General features: G+C 55.7%; 2 protein-coding genes across 2 annotated transcripts; both read left to right on the forward strand.

Annotated features, from left to right (window-relative positions):
• Positions 1 to 516: 516 nt before the first annotated feature.
• On the forward strand, positions 517 to 3,229 carry HOXC9 (homeobox C9). Its single transcript, XM_060024901.1, has 2 exons — positions 517 to 1,233; positions 2,985 to 3,229. Exons 1-2 carry the CDS (start codon positions 696 to 698, stop codon positions 3,227 to 3,229), a joined length of 783 nt encoding a protein of 260 aa, XP_059880884.1. The 5' UTR covers positions 517 to 695.
• Positions 3,230 to 9,763: 6,534 nt separating this feature from the next.
• Positions 9,764 to 12,994, forward strand: HOXC8 (homeobox C8). The gene is made up of 2 exons (XM_060024902.1): positions 9,764 to 10,417; positions 11,787 to 12,994. Exons 1-2 carry the CDS (start codon positions 9,982 to 9,984, stop codon positions 12,077 to 12,079), a joined length of 729 nt encoding a protein of 242 aa, XP_059880885.1. The 5' UTR covers positions 9,764 to 9,981; the 3' UTR covers positions 12,080 to 12,994.
• The last annotated feature ends 3,062 nt before the right edge of the window (positions 12,995 to 16,056 follow it).

Raw genomic sequence — 16,056 nt, forward strand, 5'->3', positions numbered from 1 at the left:
CCAGCTTCCCCAGTCCCCTCCCACTCTCCCTCCCTCGCTGCTGCTGCTCCTGAAAGAAATACATACATACACACTGTTTAAAAACGTATTTTTAAAAGCCACGTTCGGAACTGACAATCGCTGATCTCGGCTTGCGCAGAGACTGCGGGAGCGTCGGGGCCGACAGAGACGGATTACGTCAAGAAATAGTTCCTCCACCTACCTCGGCCGGCCTCTCCGCCCCTGCGGGGCTCCCGCACCCAGCTCGGCCCCGGGGGTCCGGAAACCCTGGCTTCGGGGAGTGGCACTTGCACCCCATCAAGAAATCTTCCCGGGGGTGGGGGCGGAGGCCATCTGCTTAGGGGTGGACACGAGCCAGGGGCTTCTCTGCTGACATGCGAGTTGTCCTGAGGGAGTGGCCGGGTCCTTGGGTCCAGAGTTGCGAACCCCCAGGAAAACGCAGGTCTCGGGGATCAGCAGAGAGAAGAGGGTGGGAGAAGGTTAAAAAAAAAAAAAAAAAAAGCCAGGAAAAAAAGCCCCTGCGCATTGATCCGCGCCGTATTTTTGGGTAAATACGATCACGTGGGGGCCGGGGAGCCAATGAGCTGCGGGGAAAAGGCTGGAAAAATAATTACCTGCCTTGATTGTTCTGTGAGCAGATAAAAAGTACATATACAGTTCATACAATAATCTTATGTATGTAAAACCCTGTTACGATGTCGGCGACGGGGCCCATCAGTAACTATTACGTGGACTCGCTCATCTCTCACGACAATGAAGACCTCCTAGCGTCCAGGTTTCCGGCCACGGGGGCTCACCCCGCCGCCGCCAGACCCAGCGGTTTGGTGCCGGACTGTAGCGATTTTCCGTCCTGTAGCTTCGCGCCCAAGCCGGCCGTGTTCAGCACGTCGTGGGCGCCCGTGCCCTCGCAGTCGTCCGTGGTCTACCACCCGTACGGCCCCCAGCCCCACCTCGGCGCCGACACGCGCTACATGCGGACTTGGCTCGAGCCGCTGTCCGGCGCCGTCTCCTTCCCCAGCTTCCCGGCCGGGGGTCGTCACTACGCCCTCAAGCCGGACGCCTACCCCGGGCGCCGCGCCGACTGCGGCCCGGGTGACGGCCGCAGCTACCCGGACTACATGTACGGCTCGCCCGGGGAACTGCGCGACCGCGCCCCGCAGACCCTGCCCTCGCCCGAGGCGGACGCCCTCGCCGGCAGCAAGCACAAAGAGGAGAAGGCCGACCTGGACCCCAGTAAGTTGGGAGCAATTTTCCTTTACAACCCGCGCGGGAGGGGAGGGGAGGCCGGGCGGGGGGAGCCGGATTACAGCCCCTCCGAGCGGCGCAGGGAGCGCGGGAGAGGGGCGAAGGCGAGGGGGTGAGGACTCAATAAAAGCGAATTACCTTGGGGAGCTTTCAGGGGCAGGAAGGTCTGAGAAGGGCGCCCAGGGAGCCAGGTTGGGAGAAGGCTGAAGGGGGCTCCTCTCCCAGGAGCTGGCTTTGATGAGACCCCCGCCCACACACCCCCGGCCCAGGCTTTTTGGCTCAGTCGCAACTTTCGAAGAAATGCAGACAGGGCCAGGGGATGGGGTGGGGGCAAGGTTCATTTTATGGTTTGGAGTGGGATGGGGGAGAGATGGGGAGGACACTGGGGGCAGAGAGGAAATAACCCCAAGGAGAAAAGCCACCCCTTACCTCCCAGGCAGTGTAGGGGTCCTCACTCCACTAGAGATGCATAAAACAGAGGGTCCATGGGCTTCTCCCCCAGGAAGCCTGGGTGAGGGGTCTGGGGGCTTTCCCAGCCTAGGAACTTGGAGAGATCAGGACTTCCAGAGTTGGGGGAGAGAAGTGGGGTCCCAGTCTCCTTAAACTTGAGAGCCCTCTTCTGAGTGTCTGCAGGAGAGAGGGGTGGGAATGGGGGTCAGGGAGGAGGAGTGGGGAGCGGGAAGCGGTATCTCCCCCGATTAGAGAATTGTACACGCACACAACACACACACACACACACACACACACACACACACACACACACACGCCAATCAGGGAAACAGGAGCCTTCTGAGTATTGCAAAGAAAGGCAGGGGGAGGTGAGGTGAGGTGGGGGGACAGGTGAGAGCTGCAGGTCCAGAGAAAGAGGAAAGAAGGGGAAACAGCAGGGGAAGGGGTGCAGCCCCTGGGTGTGAGGAAGTGTCTGGGGGAGTCCCAGGAGGGGGTTGCAGGAAATCCTTTCCTGCAGCCCCATAAGGGGCCAGGGCCTAATTATACCCCTCTGAAGGCTTCCCTCCTTGCCCTCAGCTACTCCCATAAACCTGAAATTGGAGGCTTGGCTCCTGCAGAGCCTGTCCTGGGGCTGGCAGGAGGAGGGGGCACTGGAAGCCAAACAGGGAAGCTAAGATATAGGGGAGCCTGTCCCCAAGGCCAGCAGCTCCCTGGGGAGAGGAGAAAGGCTTTTCCCATCCCAGCATCACTCTGAGAATTCGCCTCAGCAGGGTTGAATTCTGAGAGAGCGGAGATGGGGCGCTGGAGAGGGTAGTGAGGGGCTTGGGGACTCTCAGGGTCAGGAAGCAGAACTGCTGAAATTTCAGGACTTGGTCGTGGGCTGGGAGGATGGGAGGGGGCAGAGGAGGAGGGAAGTGGGGAGGAGAGAGACCTCGCTATAAAAATAAAAAACAAGAGAGAGAAGCGTTTATGGGCCTATGAAACGGTTGGGAATTTGGACTTTTTATGGGGATATTCTCGAATTACTACTCTTGAAGCTGAGGACCAGACTGTAGAGGCTTTGATAGCTTCGATTTCCTATCGTTTTAGGTGCTGGAAACCGAGGAGGGGGAAGATGAGGAGGGGGGAGAACGCAAAAGGAGTAGGGGGGAAATTCCTCAAGTAAAATGTGCCCAAATTCAGGTTCAATTATTGGGTTTGGGGAGCCTGGCTGAGGCTGAGGGGGTGGTGCCAGGCGTCCTGGACTGGAAAGGGGCTCCACTGACCCCTGCCTGTGTTTGGCCCTCCAGGCAACCCCGTGGCCAACTGGATTCACGCCCGCTCCACAAGGAAGAAGCGCTGCCCCTACACCAAGTATCAGACGCTGGAACTGGAGAAGGAGTTTCTCTTCAATATGTATTTAACCAGGGACCGTCGGTACGAGGTGGCCCGGGTTCTCAACCTCACCGAGCGGCAGGTCAAAATCTGGTTTCAGAACCGGAGAATGAAGATGAAAAAGATGAATAAAGAAAAAACCGACAAGGAGCAATCCTAAACCCTGCCGCAGCCTGCTGCCTCGGCACAGCCAAGGGAAAAACAAAAAACCCACAAAAATACCCCGACGCAGGCGGGAGACAGCACGAAAAAGAAAAGGAATGAGCAAGATAGAGAAAAGCCAATCGGCTTAAAAAGGAAAAAGAGGGAAAGGGAGAAGGAAAACTCTTGCGAGATTTGGGAGGGTTCAGTGTTGAGAAATTGGTGTTTTAGTTAGTTCTACCCAGCAAGGAGGAGGAGGCCGGGAGAGAAACCGCGTTCTCTTCTCCCAGCGCAACTGAAATAAATGACACACACAAATGTGATTTTTTTCCTCCTTTCTTCAGAGAAGCCAGTACTTGAATCGCTATATTTCTATTTTTTTTTCTTCTGTGTTGTATTTGGTCCGGGCCATCCTTCCCCAGGCCTGGGGTGCTCTGAGTGCAGATTTTGTACAAAAAAAAAAAAAAAAAGACACACACATATACACAAGAACGCTTCCCAGCCCAGGAGCTGAGGGGCGAGGGCCGGGGACCATGCCGCAGGCTGGGTCCGGCGGCTCAGGCCAGCGCCTCTGGCGTGTACATAGCAGTGTCAACTCATCCCCAGAGTCCGTCCTGTAACGTGCTTCTGTTTGTTGTGGTAGAACAGCTCTGTGTTAATATATCGAAGTCACTTAAAAAACCAGAAACCCAACCGTATCCAGTTCTCGTTATTTCTCCTCCCTGTGGCTCTCAGGCTTTCTGGCGTGGAGGAAGCAAGTGCTTAGATCCTTTCGGGGAGGCGGGAGCCAGGCAAGGGGCTCCCTCTGCTTCGGAAGGGCAAGTCCCCAGCCGCTTCTCCAGGCAGGGTGTGATGGGGCTGAGGGCTCCCAGGGTGCAGCGGAGGCTGCCGAGGCCCGGGTCCAGTTGTGCCTGCCCAGGCTGGCTGCCTGTGAGTCTCCTGGTAGCTCGATGGAGTCCCTGGGGGTGGGGGGCACAGCATGAATGGTTTTCCCTGGCTGTAATTAATTGTAATAATTTATGAGTACATGAGATCGGAGAGAAGAGATAGGTAAAGATGAAAGTTGGGTGCTGGGTGAGGGCCCGGGCTGGATTCTTGCCCGGCTGCATCGGTGCTTCGAGGGATGGCTTGTGGGGAGGGGGGGAGCAGTGCTAGGGAGGGTGTGTGGTGAATGGTGAGGAGGAAGAAGGCCCAGCAGGCCTCAGGGAGCCGGACAGGCACTGGGCATTGAGAGTGAAAGAAGGAAGATGCAGAGAGAGAGTAGGGAGGGAAGAAAAGGAGGAAGGAAGGAAAGAAGGAAGAGAGGCAAGGGAGGGAGGAAAGAGAAAGAAAAAGAGGGAAAGAAAGAAAAGGAAGGAAGAGAGACAGGGAGGAAGGAGAAAGATGGCAAAACCAGAGTCAGAATTAGATTTAGTTTCTACTTCTCAATGTATTCTCAGCTCGTCTCTCTCTCTCTCCACCTCCTGGTTCTCTCTTTTCTAATCAATCTCTCTCTCTGGTGCTTAGTTTGAATGTTGATCTGGGGGTGACGGGGTTATGCTGAGCAGCTGCAGCATTTCTGGGAGATGGCGCAGCTAGGGCCCAAAGAAGCTGGTCAGGGATTAGCCAGGAGTGGGGTGTTCTCTGGTGGCTGTGGGACCCAAGGGGCAAGGATGTGGGGATGTGTGTGTAACAGCCCAATGGGGCTGGTTGGCTGCGTAGCACCCCAGAGCGCCTTCCCCCAGAACCGGCAGTTTTCATCTGCTAATCAGAAGCAGACTCAAGCTGCCGGGTATGACTCGGCCCGGCGCCCCCATTCTCGGAAATCCCCCAATCTGGAAACTATTAAACTCAGACTGCTTGAAATATAGCCCTTTAATATCTCGGGCTGCCCATTCTGGCGAGGGTGCAGAGTGTTGCTCTGAATACTTGGGGAATACCACCGTAGAAGAAAATAATTGGGGACCCCAGTCCCTGTGCAGCTCCCTCCATGGCATCACCTTACAGGACTGGTGAGGCACTTGTAGGGACCAGCCCCTTCCCCATCATTTGAATCTCCTACCCCCTCCTTCTACTAAATACTCCAATTTCGGGGGCTGGAGGAAGGTGGGAAGAGGTGAACATTTTGTTTTGATAATATTTCCTCTCGTTTTCCCCGCTTAAGAAGAGACCTCCCCAATTCCAGAAGCGATTGTTTTCTCGGTCCTTTTGGAAGGTGCTTTGCCTGTAGTTTTCTCTCTTTTCTCGCTTCCTCGCTCCTCCTCTGGGCCATTTTACTGTTCTGGGACCCTGGCCGCAGTTCCGCACCGGGCGGAGGACAAGGCACCCGTCTCCCTCGGTCCTGACCGCCGGGACTCAGGCTTCTCTCCGGCCCGAGCTCGGCGGCGTTTCCGGGCCTCCACCCGGCCCCTGCTCCAAGGCCCTGTCGCCTCCCCTCGTCCGTCCGCCAGCGCGGCCTGCTTCCTGCGGCCCGCCTGAGCCGGCCTTGCTCCGGGCAGGAAGGAGGGCCCTGAGCAGAGCGTGGGATCCAGAGCAGGCCCACCCGGTCCAGCCCACTGTTCAGTACCAGCTCGGCCTCCAGCCTGCAGGTCAGGATTGGATTCTAGTTTTATTTATTGTCATTTGTGAACTCAAACCACAACAACACAACACACATCTGGGGAAAGAAACGAAAGCTGGGGAGGAAAGAGGGGCTTGCAAACGCCCCCCTGCCCTAATCTTCTCCTCCCACCTCTCCTCTGCTCCTTTGTCAGAATCACAAAACCCTAAATGTTGTTCCACTTGGGAAGGCAGAGGATAGGTACATTTCCGCGGCCCCGAAATGCCTCTTTTATGGCGCTGTTTGTCTCCCTGCGCTGGATTCTGAATGGGGCCGAACAAAACAGCAGCGCGGAGCTGGCTAGACGTCTGGGCTTAATTGTTTTATGGTTTAAATAAGGTGGACACTCTTTCCTTTGAAATCGGATTATAGGAATGTTTTGTCTATGGTCCACGGAGAACAGGACCTCACTGGCTGGGAGGGAGAGGTGGAGAGAGCGCGCGCGTGAGAGAGAGGGATGGGCTACAAACCAGGGGGCAAAGAGCCAGGAGAAGTCAGAATCCCACCCCAAAGTCCTGCAGGCGGCAGCGGAATAGGCGGTGCGGAGCCAGCGGCAGGGTAAGAGGAGCGAGGAGTTTAGGGTGCGCGCCGCGGGCGGGCGGTCGCGGGAGCTTCGGGGCGTGCATCTGCGTGCGCGGAGGTGTTCCGAGGCCAGAAATGCGCCTGAACGCGAGGGAAATCGCGGCAGTTCCTTTGCACAGTGTCTCTTAATGCGAGAAGGGAGGGTGACAGAAAGAGAAAATAGTGTGAAACCTTTGACAAGGTTTATTTCGAGAATTTAGAAAACAAAAGAGCAGCGGTCCGGAGGGAAATCCCTTCCGGGGACCCCTCTCACGCGCACCCATTTGGAAACTCCTTCCTCCCACCTCCCACCTTTGGGTCAAGCCTGAGGACCTGCTTGCTCTAAGCTGTTGGCTTTTTCCCGGCTGGACTGCATTGGAGTAAGTGGACGCGAGGTGGCGCTGTTGCTCAATGTTAGAGGCGGCGGCGGTGCCCCCGGCCGGCCTGGCCGCACTGACGTTTGAGGCCCGGCCCCGAGGAGCAGCGACGAGAAGGCCCGGCGCCCCGGCCCAGCCCGGCCTCTCTGGCTCTGAGCAAATCAATCCTCTCACCTGTGAGGTGTAAATAAATCGAGAGTGGCGGCGGGAGGTGGGCCCTCGCTCTGGCAGCAGACTCGGGAATCTCAGGAGGGCGGGCGCCGAAAATAATCGCTTTGCGGAGGAGATAAGCACGAAGCAGGCAGCGCGTAATTAACACGAAAAGGCAGAATGACCCGGACAAACGAACATAAATCCGTGGTACCTAGCAGGGCGGTGCAGGCCTCGGGGCGAGGGACAGAGACGCCCCAGCAAGGATGGGGGTCGAGGGACAGAGACGCCCCAGCAAGGATGGCTGCTTGCGGTTCCTTTATTTCCAGGCTCCCGGAGCGAAATCAACCAGATACGTGTAAAAGAAAAAAAAAACAATCAAATGAACGAAAGAAAGAAAAGGCGAGGGACGCCCCCCCGCTCCATCCCGAAAGGGGAAACCAAGTCCAACCAGGGATTTCGGGACTGGTGGGCTCTCGGAGCAGACGGTGCTGGCAGCACGCTCGGGACAGTCGCATTCCAGGACACAAAGGCCCGGAAGACTAGCTCTGTGGCAGGGTTTTCGCTGGACCATAAAGTGTCGAGATATCCTCCCAGCCCCTAAAAGATAAGGCGCAGGCCCCAGAGCGGATCTGGCCTGCCCAGCCTCCTCTTTCCAGGAGGGGAGGAGAAAGTATTTATGACAGTCCCCAGTGACCTAGAAGCTGGGAGCCCAGAGTCTGTCTCGTTCAGCTCAGTAGCCACAGAACAGGCTCAGAAAAGGCAGGGCCAGAACCAAGGCTGCGGCGTGCTCTGGTAGTGGAGGAGACCTCTGTCATGCCCTCTACTGCCCTGGACCCTGGGGAGGCCTGCAGCCCTGGCACGGCCCTCCGCTGACCCTCCCCTCCTGCTGCTCCAGGGCCAGAGTTCTGGGTGTCACAGAGTTCGGGCGGTCCCTAAGTCAGACGGGGGTAGGTTCTTCCAAATTCAGGGGATCCTGGAAGCGTCTCTTGCTGGGCCACCAGTGACTGTCCTTTGGGAATTTGGCTGAGAGTGGCCATTTCCTCAGCAATTATTTAGATACAAAAGGGGGAAGCTCATTCTCTCTACACCATCCTCCCCTGCACTTTCATTTCTTCCTCCATCCCCAGAGCTGGGCTCTGGATGGGGAAGAAAAAGATCTGGTTTTCTAACCGCCTCCTACCTCATCCAGCCCTGAAACCCCAGGATGTGGAAGGAAAATAGGTAGCAATTTTTTTTCATGATGCAAAGGGCTAAAGCTGCATGTGTGTTGATCATGTCTTATTTTCATATGTGCCCGGATGTGCGTGTGTGTGCACAGTGTCTGTGAGGTGACAGGGGTGCTTCCTGGCATGCGTGATAGCTGAGTGAGCATGCATTTGATGTTTTTCAGAATGGAAGGTAGCACATATAGTACGTGTGGATCCCGAGTATGGCCCCACGTTGCCCTGTGTATGAGAACCTCACACACTGTGGAGGGGGGAGGACCGGAAAAATCATTCTTATTGCTCTTCTTCATTCACCTGCACACAGCGCACATATCCACAGCTCTCAGACTTTCTCCTTTTCTCTCTGTCTGGGTGAAGTCCACATAATTGTACATGCTTATGGCCAGGAAAGGGTGCTGATGGAATAAGGTTCCTTTATCCATTAGAATTAACTTGAATTTACCCAGTCTTGGGGATGGGGGAAGCCCCCCAGAGAAAGTGTGGGTAAATATTTAAAGAGTGTCTGTTGACAGTTCCCATCCACATCCTGGCCTGGGCAGCCTGCCTGGGGAAGTGTAGGGGTGTGTGTGTGGTGAAGCCAGGGGGCCCCTCCTAGCTGAACTGGCATTTCCTATGGGGTTAGGGTATGTGGGGACAGCTAAGAGGCCTGCTCTAGTCTCCTCCAACCCAGATACAAGGGGTCTCCCAAGAAGAAACCTCCTGGATCAGCCCAGCCAGAAGCCAGGGACCCACCAGCTGCCCTCTCCTTCTCTGTCCCCACCAGCAGCTTTGCTCTCCAGCAAGCTCGTGGCAAGCCCAGGCAGGAGCTGGTGTCTGAAGGGTCAGTGCAGCCCTGACTGGGTATATGGAGTGCCCCCGGCCTCTGGCCCTCTCCACTACCCACAGCACGCAGGCAGGCAAGAGAAAAGGATCTAGGGAAGACAGGGCAGCTTCCCACCCTGGAGAGGGGCAAGAGTCATGGAGGGTTCTGATGCCTGAAGTGTTTGGGGATATGATGTGCTTGTTCTTCCTCAGAGTCCCCAGACTTAAGGACACCCCTGGGGAGCCCATCTTTGGGGGTTAGGGGAGCAACTTTCTTGTTGGCATTCAACCCCTCGGGGGGGTCTTATACCTGTTGAGGTAACCTGAGTTGACCTGCTGGCTCAGGTATCTCTCTCTCTCTGTCTGTCTCTGAGAGGAAGGAAAAGAGAAGGCGGGAGAGGCACCTTCAAATCTGAATGCGCACCTTGGAAAAGCTGGCCCTAGTCATTAGCTAGAGCTGGCTCACCACCCCCCGACATACCACACCCCCATCCCTCCCCCTTCCTCCCCTGCCCTTCTTCCAGGTCCCCCCAGCCCTGAACCCCTCTACCACCCGCCCGCCATCCCTCCCTTTCTTCTCTCTCTCTCTCTCTCTCCCTCTCCCTCTCCCTCTCCCTCTCTCTCTCACTCTCTCTCCCTCTCTCCCTCTCTCCCTCTCTTCCTCTCTCCCTCTCTCCCTCTCGCCTGTCTTCATGTCGTGGATTGATGAACGCGAATCGCGTGTAAGCGCCGCCACCGCCGGGAGTCTGAGGAATTGAGGAATTCGCCCGGGCTGTTAAAGGAAAGAGCTAAGTGCGAGAGCGCGAGCTCTACCTACCGACAGTGAAGAGAGCCGCCGCCGCTGCTGCCGCCGCCGCCGCCGCCGCCGCCGCCGCCGCCGCCGCCGCCCGCGCCCAGCCCGGGAGCTGCGCCGCCCCGCCGGCACCCAGGCGCCCCCCACCTGCCCAGCCCGGCCCGCCGCCCCGGGGAGCCGGCCGGCCTAGGGATCGCCCCCGGGGGGAGGGCAGTTTCGGGGTCCCGGGCGGGGGAGTCGGGAGCCAGAGGGGAGAGGGCGGCGGGTTTTCATGTGCCCAGCATGAGCTCCTACTTCGTCAACCCCCTGTTCTCCAAGTACAAAGGCGGCGAGTCCCTGGAGCCGGCCTATTACGACTGCCGCTTCCCGCAGAGCGTGGGCCGGAGCCATGCGCTGGTGTACGGGCCCGGCGGCTCGGCGCCCGGCTTCCAGCACGCCTCGCACCACGTCCAAGACTTCTTCCACCACGGCACCTCGGGCATCTCCAACTCGGGCTACCAGCAGAACCCGTGCTCGCTGAGCTGCCACGGAGACGCCTCCAAATTCTATGGCTACGAGGCGCTCCCCAGACAGTCCCTTTATGGGGCTCAGCAAGAGGCGAGCGTGGTGCAATATCCCGACTGTAAATCCTCCGCCAACACTAACAGTAGCGAAGGACAAGGCCACTTAAATCAAAACTCGTCTCCCAGCCTCATGTTTCCATGGATGAGACCCCACGGTGAGAAGCCTTTTCTCTTTCCCCCTTGGTCTCCCGCGCTCCGGGGTCTCCCCCCGCCCTTGCCTCCTTTTTGTCTGCCCTCGCTTTACCTCCTGGCTTGGGGCTCTCTCGGGCCCCACCCCCGGGCGTGAGTGGGTTTCTGGAGGTTGGGAGGTTCAGCTGGGGGTGGGGCACGGAGTTCGCCTGGGGGATTGGGGTGAAGGTGGGGGAAAAGGTGGTGTCTGGGTGCAAAGGGTTAAAAAAAACGTTTTCTCCACTTCTGTCAGTCTGTCTGTCTCTCTCTCTCTCCCCTCCACCCCTCTTTCTCTCCCTCTCATCATCTTTAGTCAAAGTTGGGGAGGTGGCTGGGAAGGGGCCGGGGACCCTGAGGTTATCAGCCTTTGGAGCAAGCCAGTTTCTCCATAAGGCAGACAGCCTCAGTCCAGGACAGTGGCCAGGCTGTCTTGGGGTGAAGGGAGACCCCTGCTTCCCTCCCCTAGCTGGGTCAGAGGGTGGCGGGACCCCAAGGACAGGTGCTCTGCCTGTCTGGGGCACCCACCACCTTCTCTCAGAGAGCTAGCCTTAGGACCACTACCCCAACTTTGCTTTACTTCCCTCAGTTGGAGAGAAGAGAGAGAGAGTCAAGGAGAAGAAAAAAGAGTCCCAGAAAGGATGGAGGCCATGCAGATTAGAGAGCTCTGTGGTCTGGGGGACCCTCGCCAAGCTGTCCCCAGTCAAAGGCTTGCGGGGTTTCCCTGAGACCCTCAGGGCAGGTCAGGTCATGAGCCCCTCCAAGGGTGGCCCCTCAGAGCCCAGTTTCGAAGTAAAAGGGGACGCGAGAAGGCGACAAGTTCCAGTGGGGATGGCCCGTGATTTATTTGCTGGTCTCCAGTTAGCAGTCAGGCCAAGCAGTGATACATTCCAGGAGATCAATTATTTTTCTTCTGGAAAAGCATTAGGCAGAGAGATCCGAGGAAGGGCAGTGAACAGAGCCCCACTTCTTCACCCCCAGCCCTTATGCCTTCCTTTTGGAAACAGACTCTGTCCCCAGCCTTGCTCACCCAATGCCCCTCTGCACTTGTGAACAAAGCTGCAAGGGCCAGTTTTCTGAGACTGCAGGCCTGGGGAGACTCTATAGTGCCCCCCTGGCCTCTGCCAGCCCCTCCTTTCCAGACAGACCCCAGTCCCTGCCCCCCCACCTCCCAAGGTGGAGCCAAGCCAAAACAAACCCCCAAACTTTCCTGCCCTTGCCTGATTTCCACTCTTGCCTTTTCTGCAGGAGGGAGGGGAACTGGGCAGACCACAGGGGGGACTTCAGGGGAGGAAGAGTGACAGGGGAAAGCCAGGCCCCCACCCAAACATAACCAGACTGGGCTTCTGTTCTGTCCAGCTCCGGGGCGGCGCAGCGGAAGGCAAACTTACAGCCGGTATCAGACCTTGGAACTAGAAAAGGAGTTTCTCTTTAATCCTTATTTGACACGAAAGCGCCGGATTGAAGTCTCTCACGCCCTGGGACTGACTGAGAGACAAGTGAAGATCTGGTTCCAGAACCGAAGGATGAAGTGGAAAAAGGAGAACAACAAGGATAAACTGCCGGGAGCCCGAGACGAGGAGAAGGTGGAGGAAGAAGGAAATGAGGAAGAGGAGAAAGAAGAGGAGGAAAAGGAAGAAAACAAGGACTGAGCAAAAAAGAGAGGACCCCCCCCCCCCGCCTTTAGCAACTCCCTTGAAGTTTCGTTTTATGGTAGCGGATAAATTGAGAAGTTTACGACTGTCATTTGCTTTTATAGAGAATAGAATGACACTCAAAACCCCAACTACCTGTCAGATACTTGCAGCTCGGGTTTTATTACCTTTGGACTTCCCCGGATCTTTATTTGTTTGGGGACTGGAGGGGGGAGACCGAGACACAGCGAAAAGTTCCGAGTCTCTGCCTCAGTCATTGCCCCAACACACACACTTGTCCGTCCCCCCACCCTTCTTAGTCCTGCCTGGATTTTAAGGTCTGAGACCTGGCGTCTTTGCCCCTTCTCCCGGCCCCTTCTTGCCACCCTGCCACCTCCCTGCTTCTCTGGTATTTATTTTAGAGGGGAACCCCCTCAAACTGCAGAAGAAGACTCGTGGCGGCTTTGTTTTCAAGCTAGGATTAGTGTATTAGATTGACTTTTTTTTTTCCCCAAAGGACAGAAAATTGAAGGAAGGAAGGAAAAGAAAGGGAAGATGTTCAAAGACATTTTTTAAATGATAGCGAGGAATATCCCCTCTCCCTCCCTGGGGCTCCCCGCTTAGAAAGACTCCCTTGACTTTCTCTAGGAACCTGATGGAAACCTGAAGCAGATGGGGTCTCCCCCCGCCCCCCTCCCTTTCCACGGCGTAGATAGGAGCCTGCAGTCACCCGCTAAGATCCTACCTAGCCATCCCATGGTCACTCGGGCCCATGCCTCCCTCCCCTTTCCTGTCTAATTTCTGTTGTTGGGCCCAGCTTCCTCTGAGCTGCATTAGTGAGCATTCAGACATCACCATAATCATGAAAATAATAATAATACTGATAATACTGATAATAATAATGAGTCTTTAACATACTACCTAAAGGGAACCTGCAATAATCTTGAAAAAAATAAAAAAGAGAAATTTAAAAACATCCTAATATGGGAGAAAAAAAGAGAAAAAATTTAAAATAAAAAAAAAGAAAGAAACCTCCAACGTATTTTATCACTACCTATAGGAAGAAATCCCGCTTTGAGAGTATTTGTAATGCGGTTTTGCTGTCGTTTGTTGCTGCTTCTTTCAATAAGAAAAACCCAACAACTGAGACTGCCTAGCCCGCCGGTCCTGTGAGCTTTTATTGTGCTTCTAACCCCAGTAGAGTAGAACTAAATTGCACTGAATGTATAGTAAACTCTGTCTTGAATTCTCTGTTTATGCAATGTGCTCGAAAGGAAAAAAACGTTAAAATATATCTATAATAATAATTTTTTGTCATTTGTCTTTATGTCCAGCTATGAATGTAGATTTTGTGTCCCAGCAGCCCTGTTTCTGGTCCAAGTACTTTGTATTGTATACGTGAGTCATAATTAAAAAAAAGAGGAGAAAAATAGTTGAAGCTGCAATGACTGAGTTGTTTTTTCCCCAGCACACCCCCCCATTCTCTACCCCCCTCCCCTCCTTTTGCTTCTTTTTCAACACTCTGGTAAAGGTTTCCTCCACTGATTTGACTTGGGGTTGGGGGCACTCACGTGGAGAGGAGCAGGCTGGACTGGGAGGGCAGGTGAAAGGGGGGAGGTGAAGAAGAGGGGGAGGGGGAGGGGGAGGAAGATGCTCTTGGGAGAACCTTGGCTCCAAACAAAGTGGGTTTCTGGTTGCCAGGATCCCAATGGGAAGAAGGCGTCTTCTCCCCACTTATCCCTCTTCTTCCTCCTCGTCCTGGGCTGGGCCCAGACCCAAACTCTGCCCCTGTGCCCCTCCGGCAACTAGGCCTTTTTCTTCCAGGGGCTGGGGCTCAGGATGAGGATGAGGCAATGGTGTGCTTTCTCATCTCCACATGCCCCTCATGGCCAACCCTTGGTACTCAGCACCCAGCACTAGACCATGAACAGGGTGGGAAGGATGTGTGAGGCTCAAGGCAGTCTGGAGGGCTTGGCTGGAAGAAGCCTGAGTGTTGGGGGGCTAGGAAGCTTACGCCCAGGGGAGAGGAGGGAAGGAGAAGGGGAGTGGACTGGCATGCCAACAGCACGGGCCCACAGTCTGAACTGCGAATGTGGCCAGCATAGAGCCGTCGCTGTCACCTAGCCCGCTTGCACTTACGCCAGCCTCTGTTCTGGCTGTTTCAAGCCCGCTCCTGGCTTCACCTTGGCAGTGGGGCAGCCCGCCCTGCCCTTATAATGTGGCTCAGTTGGCCTGGGTTGGGGGCTGCTGCTGAGTGTACAGTCCCCCACCCCAGCCACAGCGGGGGAAGGACAGTCTTCGTTGGACTCCTCATTCCCCAAAATAAAGGGTCGAAGGCTAAGGGACTCGGGGGGGCAAGGTGGCTCTCGCTCCTCCCTGGAGGGTCCTAGACAGAGAAATCTGTTTATGCCAGTAAGATCCTGGTCAAATAATACCAAATTCCAGAGATACAAGTCATCTGATTCAGTCATGAGAGGGGGAGAGGGGAGGGGAAGGGATCTTCTGGTCTTAAAAACCAGACCCCCAAAGACTGAAATATTTTTGAGGCCAGATCCCTCTCTCTGTCTCTCTCTGTCTCTGTTCCCTGGTCAATGATTTTCCCAGACTTAGGCCCAGGTCGACTCTAGTTTTGTGTAATTTCACCCGCATCTGGGTGCCTGGCTCCCACTCAAAGTGGTTCTGAACACAGGATTGGATCAGGCGTCATTAACGGGGGACTCCTGCGGCCCCAGCGAGGCTGCCGATTGGAAGCGCAGGCTGCAGGCAGCCGGGAACAGCTTTGAGCAGCTCTGGGGGAAATGTTTCGGAACCTGGGGTCCCTGCTGCCAGCCGCGGGGCATCCAGGTAACCCCGTCTGCTGCGGGAAACACCGGCAACCCGCCGGGGAGGCCTGAAAAGAGAGCATTTCGCTCCGACCTCAGGCCTTCCCACAGGCGTCCACACTCCGAGGGCCGGCGAGGGCCGTTTCATTTTTAAATGTGGACTTCTGATTGCTATTAATACAAATCGCTGGCCCGGTAGCCGAGTGGGTTGACCCTACACTAAGTGGCTTCGAAGAACCTCGCCGAATTTTCGCCACACCCAATGTCCCATTCAACCCGGCCGTGTAGTGCTGGTGGCCCCAAGCCCGGCGTCGGAGGGCTGGGTGCGTCTGGCACCCGGCATCGCTTGACATGCGAAGCATCGGGTGGGCCAGACCAAGAGAGCTCCAGCCGCCCCCTCTTGCAGCACCCGACTCCCCACCCCTGGTGCCCACCGCCTCTGTTTTCTCGTTTGGAGAGAAAAGGAGGCAAAACCCATTTTATGGGGGGACTTAATTGCGAGCGGGTTGCACTCTCTTTGGAAACGCGTCCTCCCAAATGCTCCCGCCGTCCCATTACCGGAATGAGGACCATTCGGCTGCAGCAGATAGGACATTCTCCCATTCTTTACTTGTTTATTAGCCAATCAAAGTGGCTTCCGAAAGCTATTTGTGATTTGTGAAAAATAGTATCTTTCAAACTGCTGAGTTGAAGCAGCTCGCTCATTTCGCCCTACATTTATTATTCTAACCCCAACCGTAGAGAAGGGATAATGCAGCTATTAAGTTGGGGGGCAAATTCGTTTCTCTGGCATTTTTGAAAATTCTCGGCATTTTTTCTCCCTCCCCACTTCACTGCAGAGGCCAAGGGAGTAGCGGGCCCGCAGGGGATCTGGGGGGTGAGGGAGGTAGTGAGTGCCCTAAAGGGTTCTTTGGGAGAGATGGGAGAGCGGATTGCCCTCCCCAGCCTCCGCTTCCCTAAATGAGATGCCCCACTGGCCGCGTGTTGGCTAGAGAGAGTCACCCCGCCCCAGTTAAAGCGAACTCAGGACAGGTTATGCCACAGACTAGAAGTAAAATTTCCGGTGAACTGCCCGCAGTGCTGCCCCATTCTCCCCTCGGCCCATTGTGAGAAGCTGGGCCAGCGCTTCCTTGTCGTAATTTTTAACTACCTGTTATAAAATTTATGGGTGGG

The sequence above is a fragment of the Delphinus delphis genome, chromosome 11 (assembly GCF_949987515.2).
Source record: "Delphinus delphis chromosome 11, mDelDel1.2, whole genome shotgun sequence".
In the NCBI taxonomy this organism is placed as follows: Eukaryota; Metazoa; Chordata; class Mammalia; order Artiodactyla; family Delphinidae; genus Delphinus; species Delphinus delphis.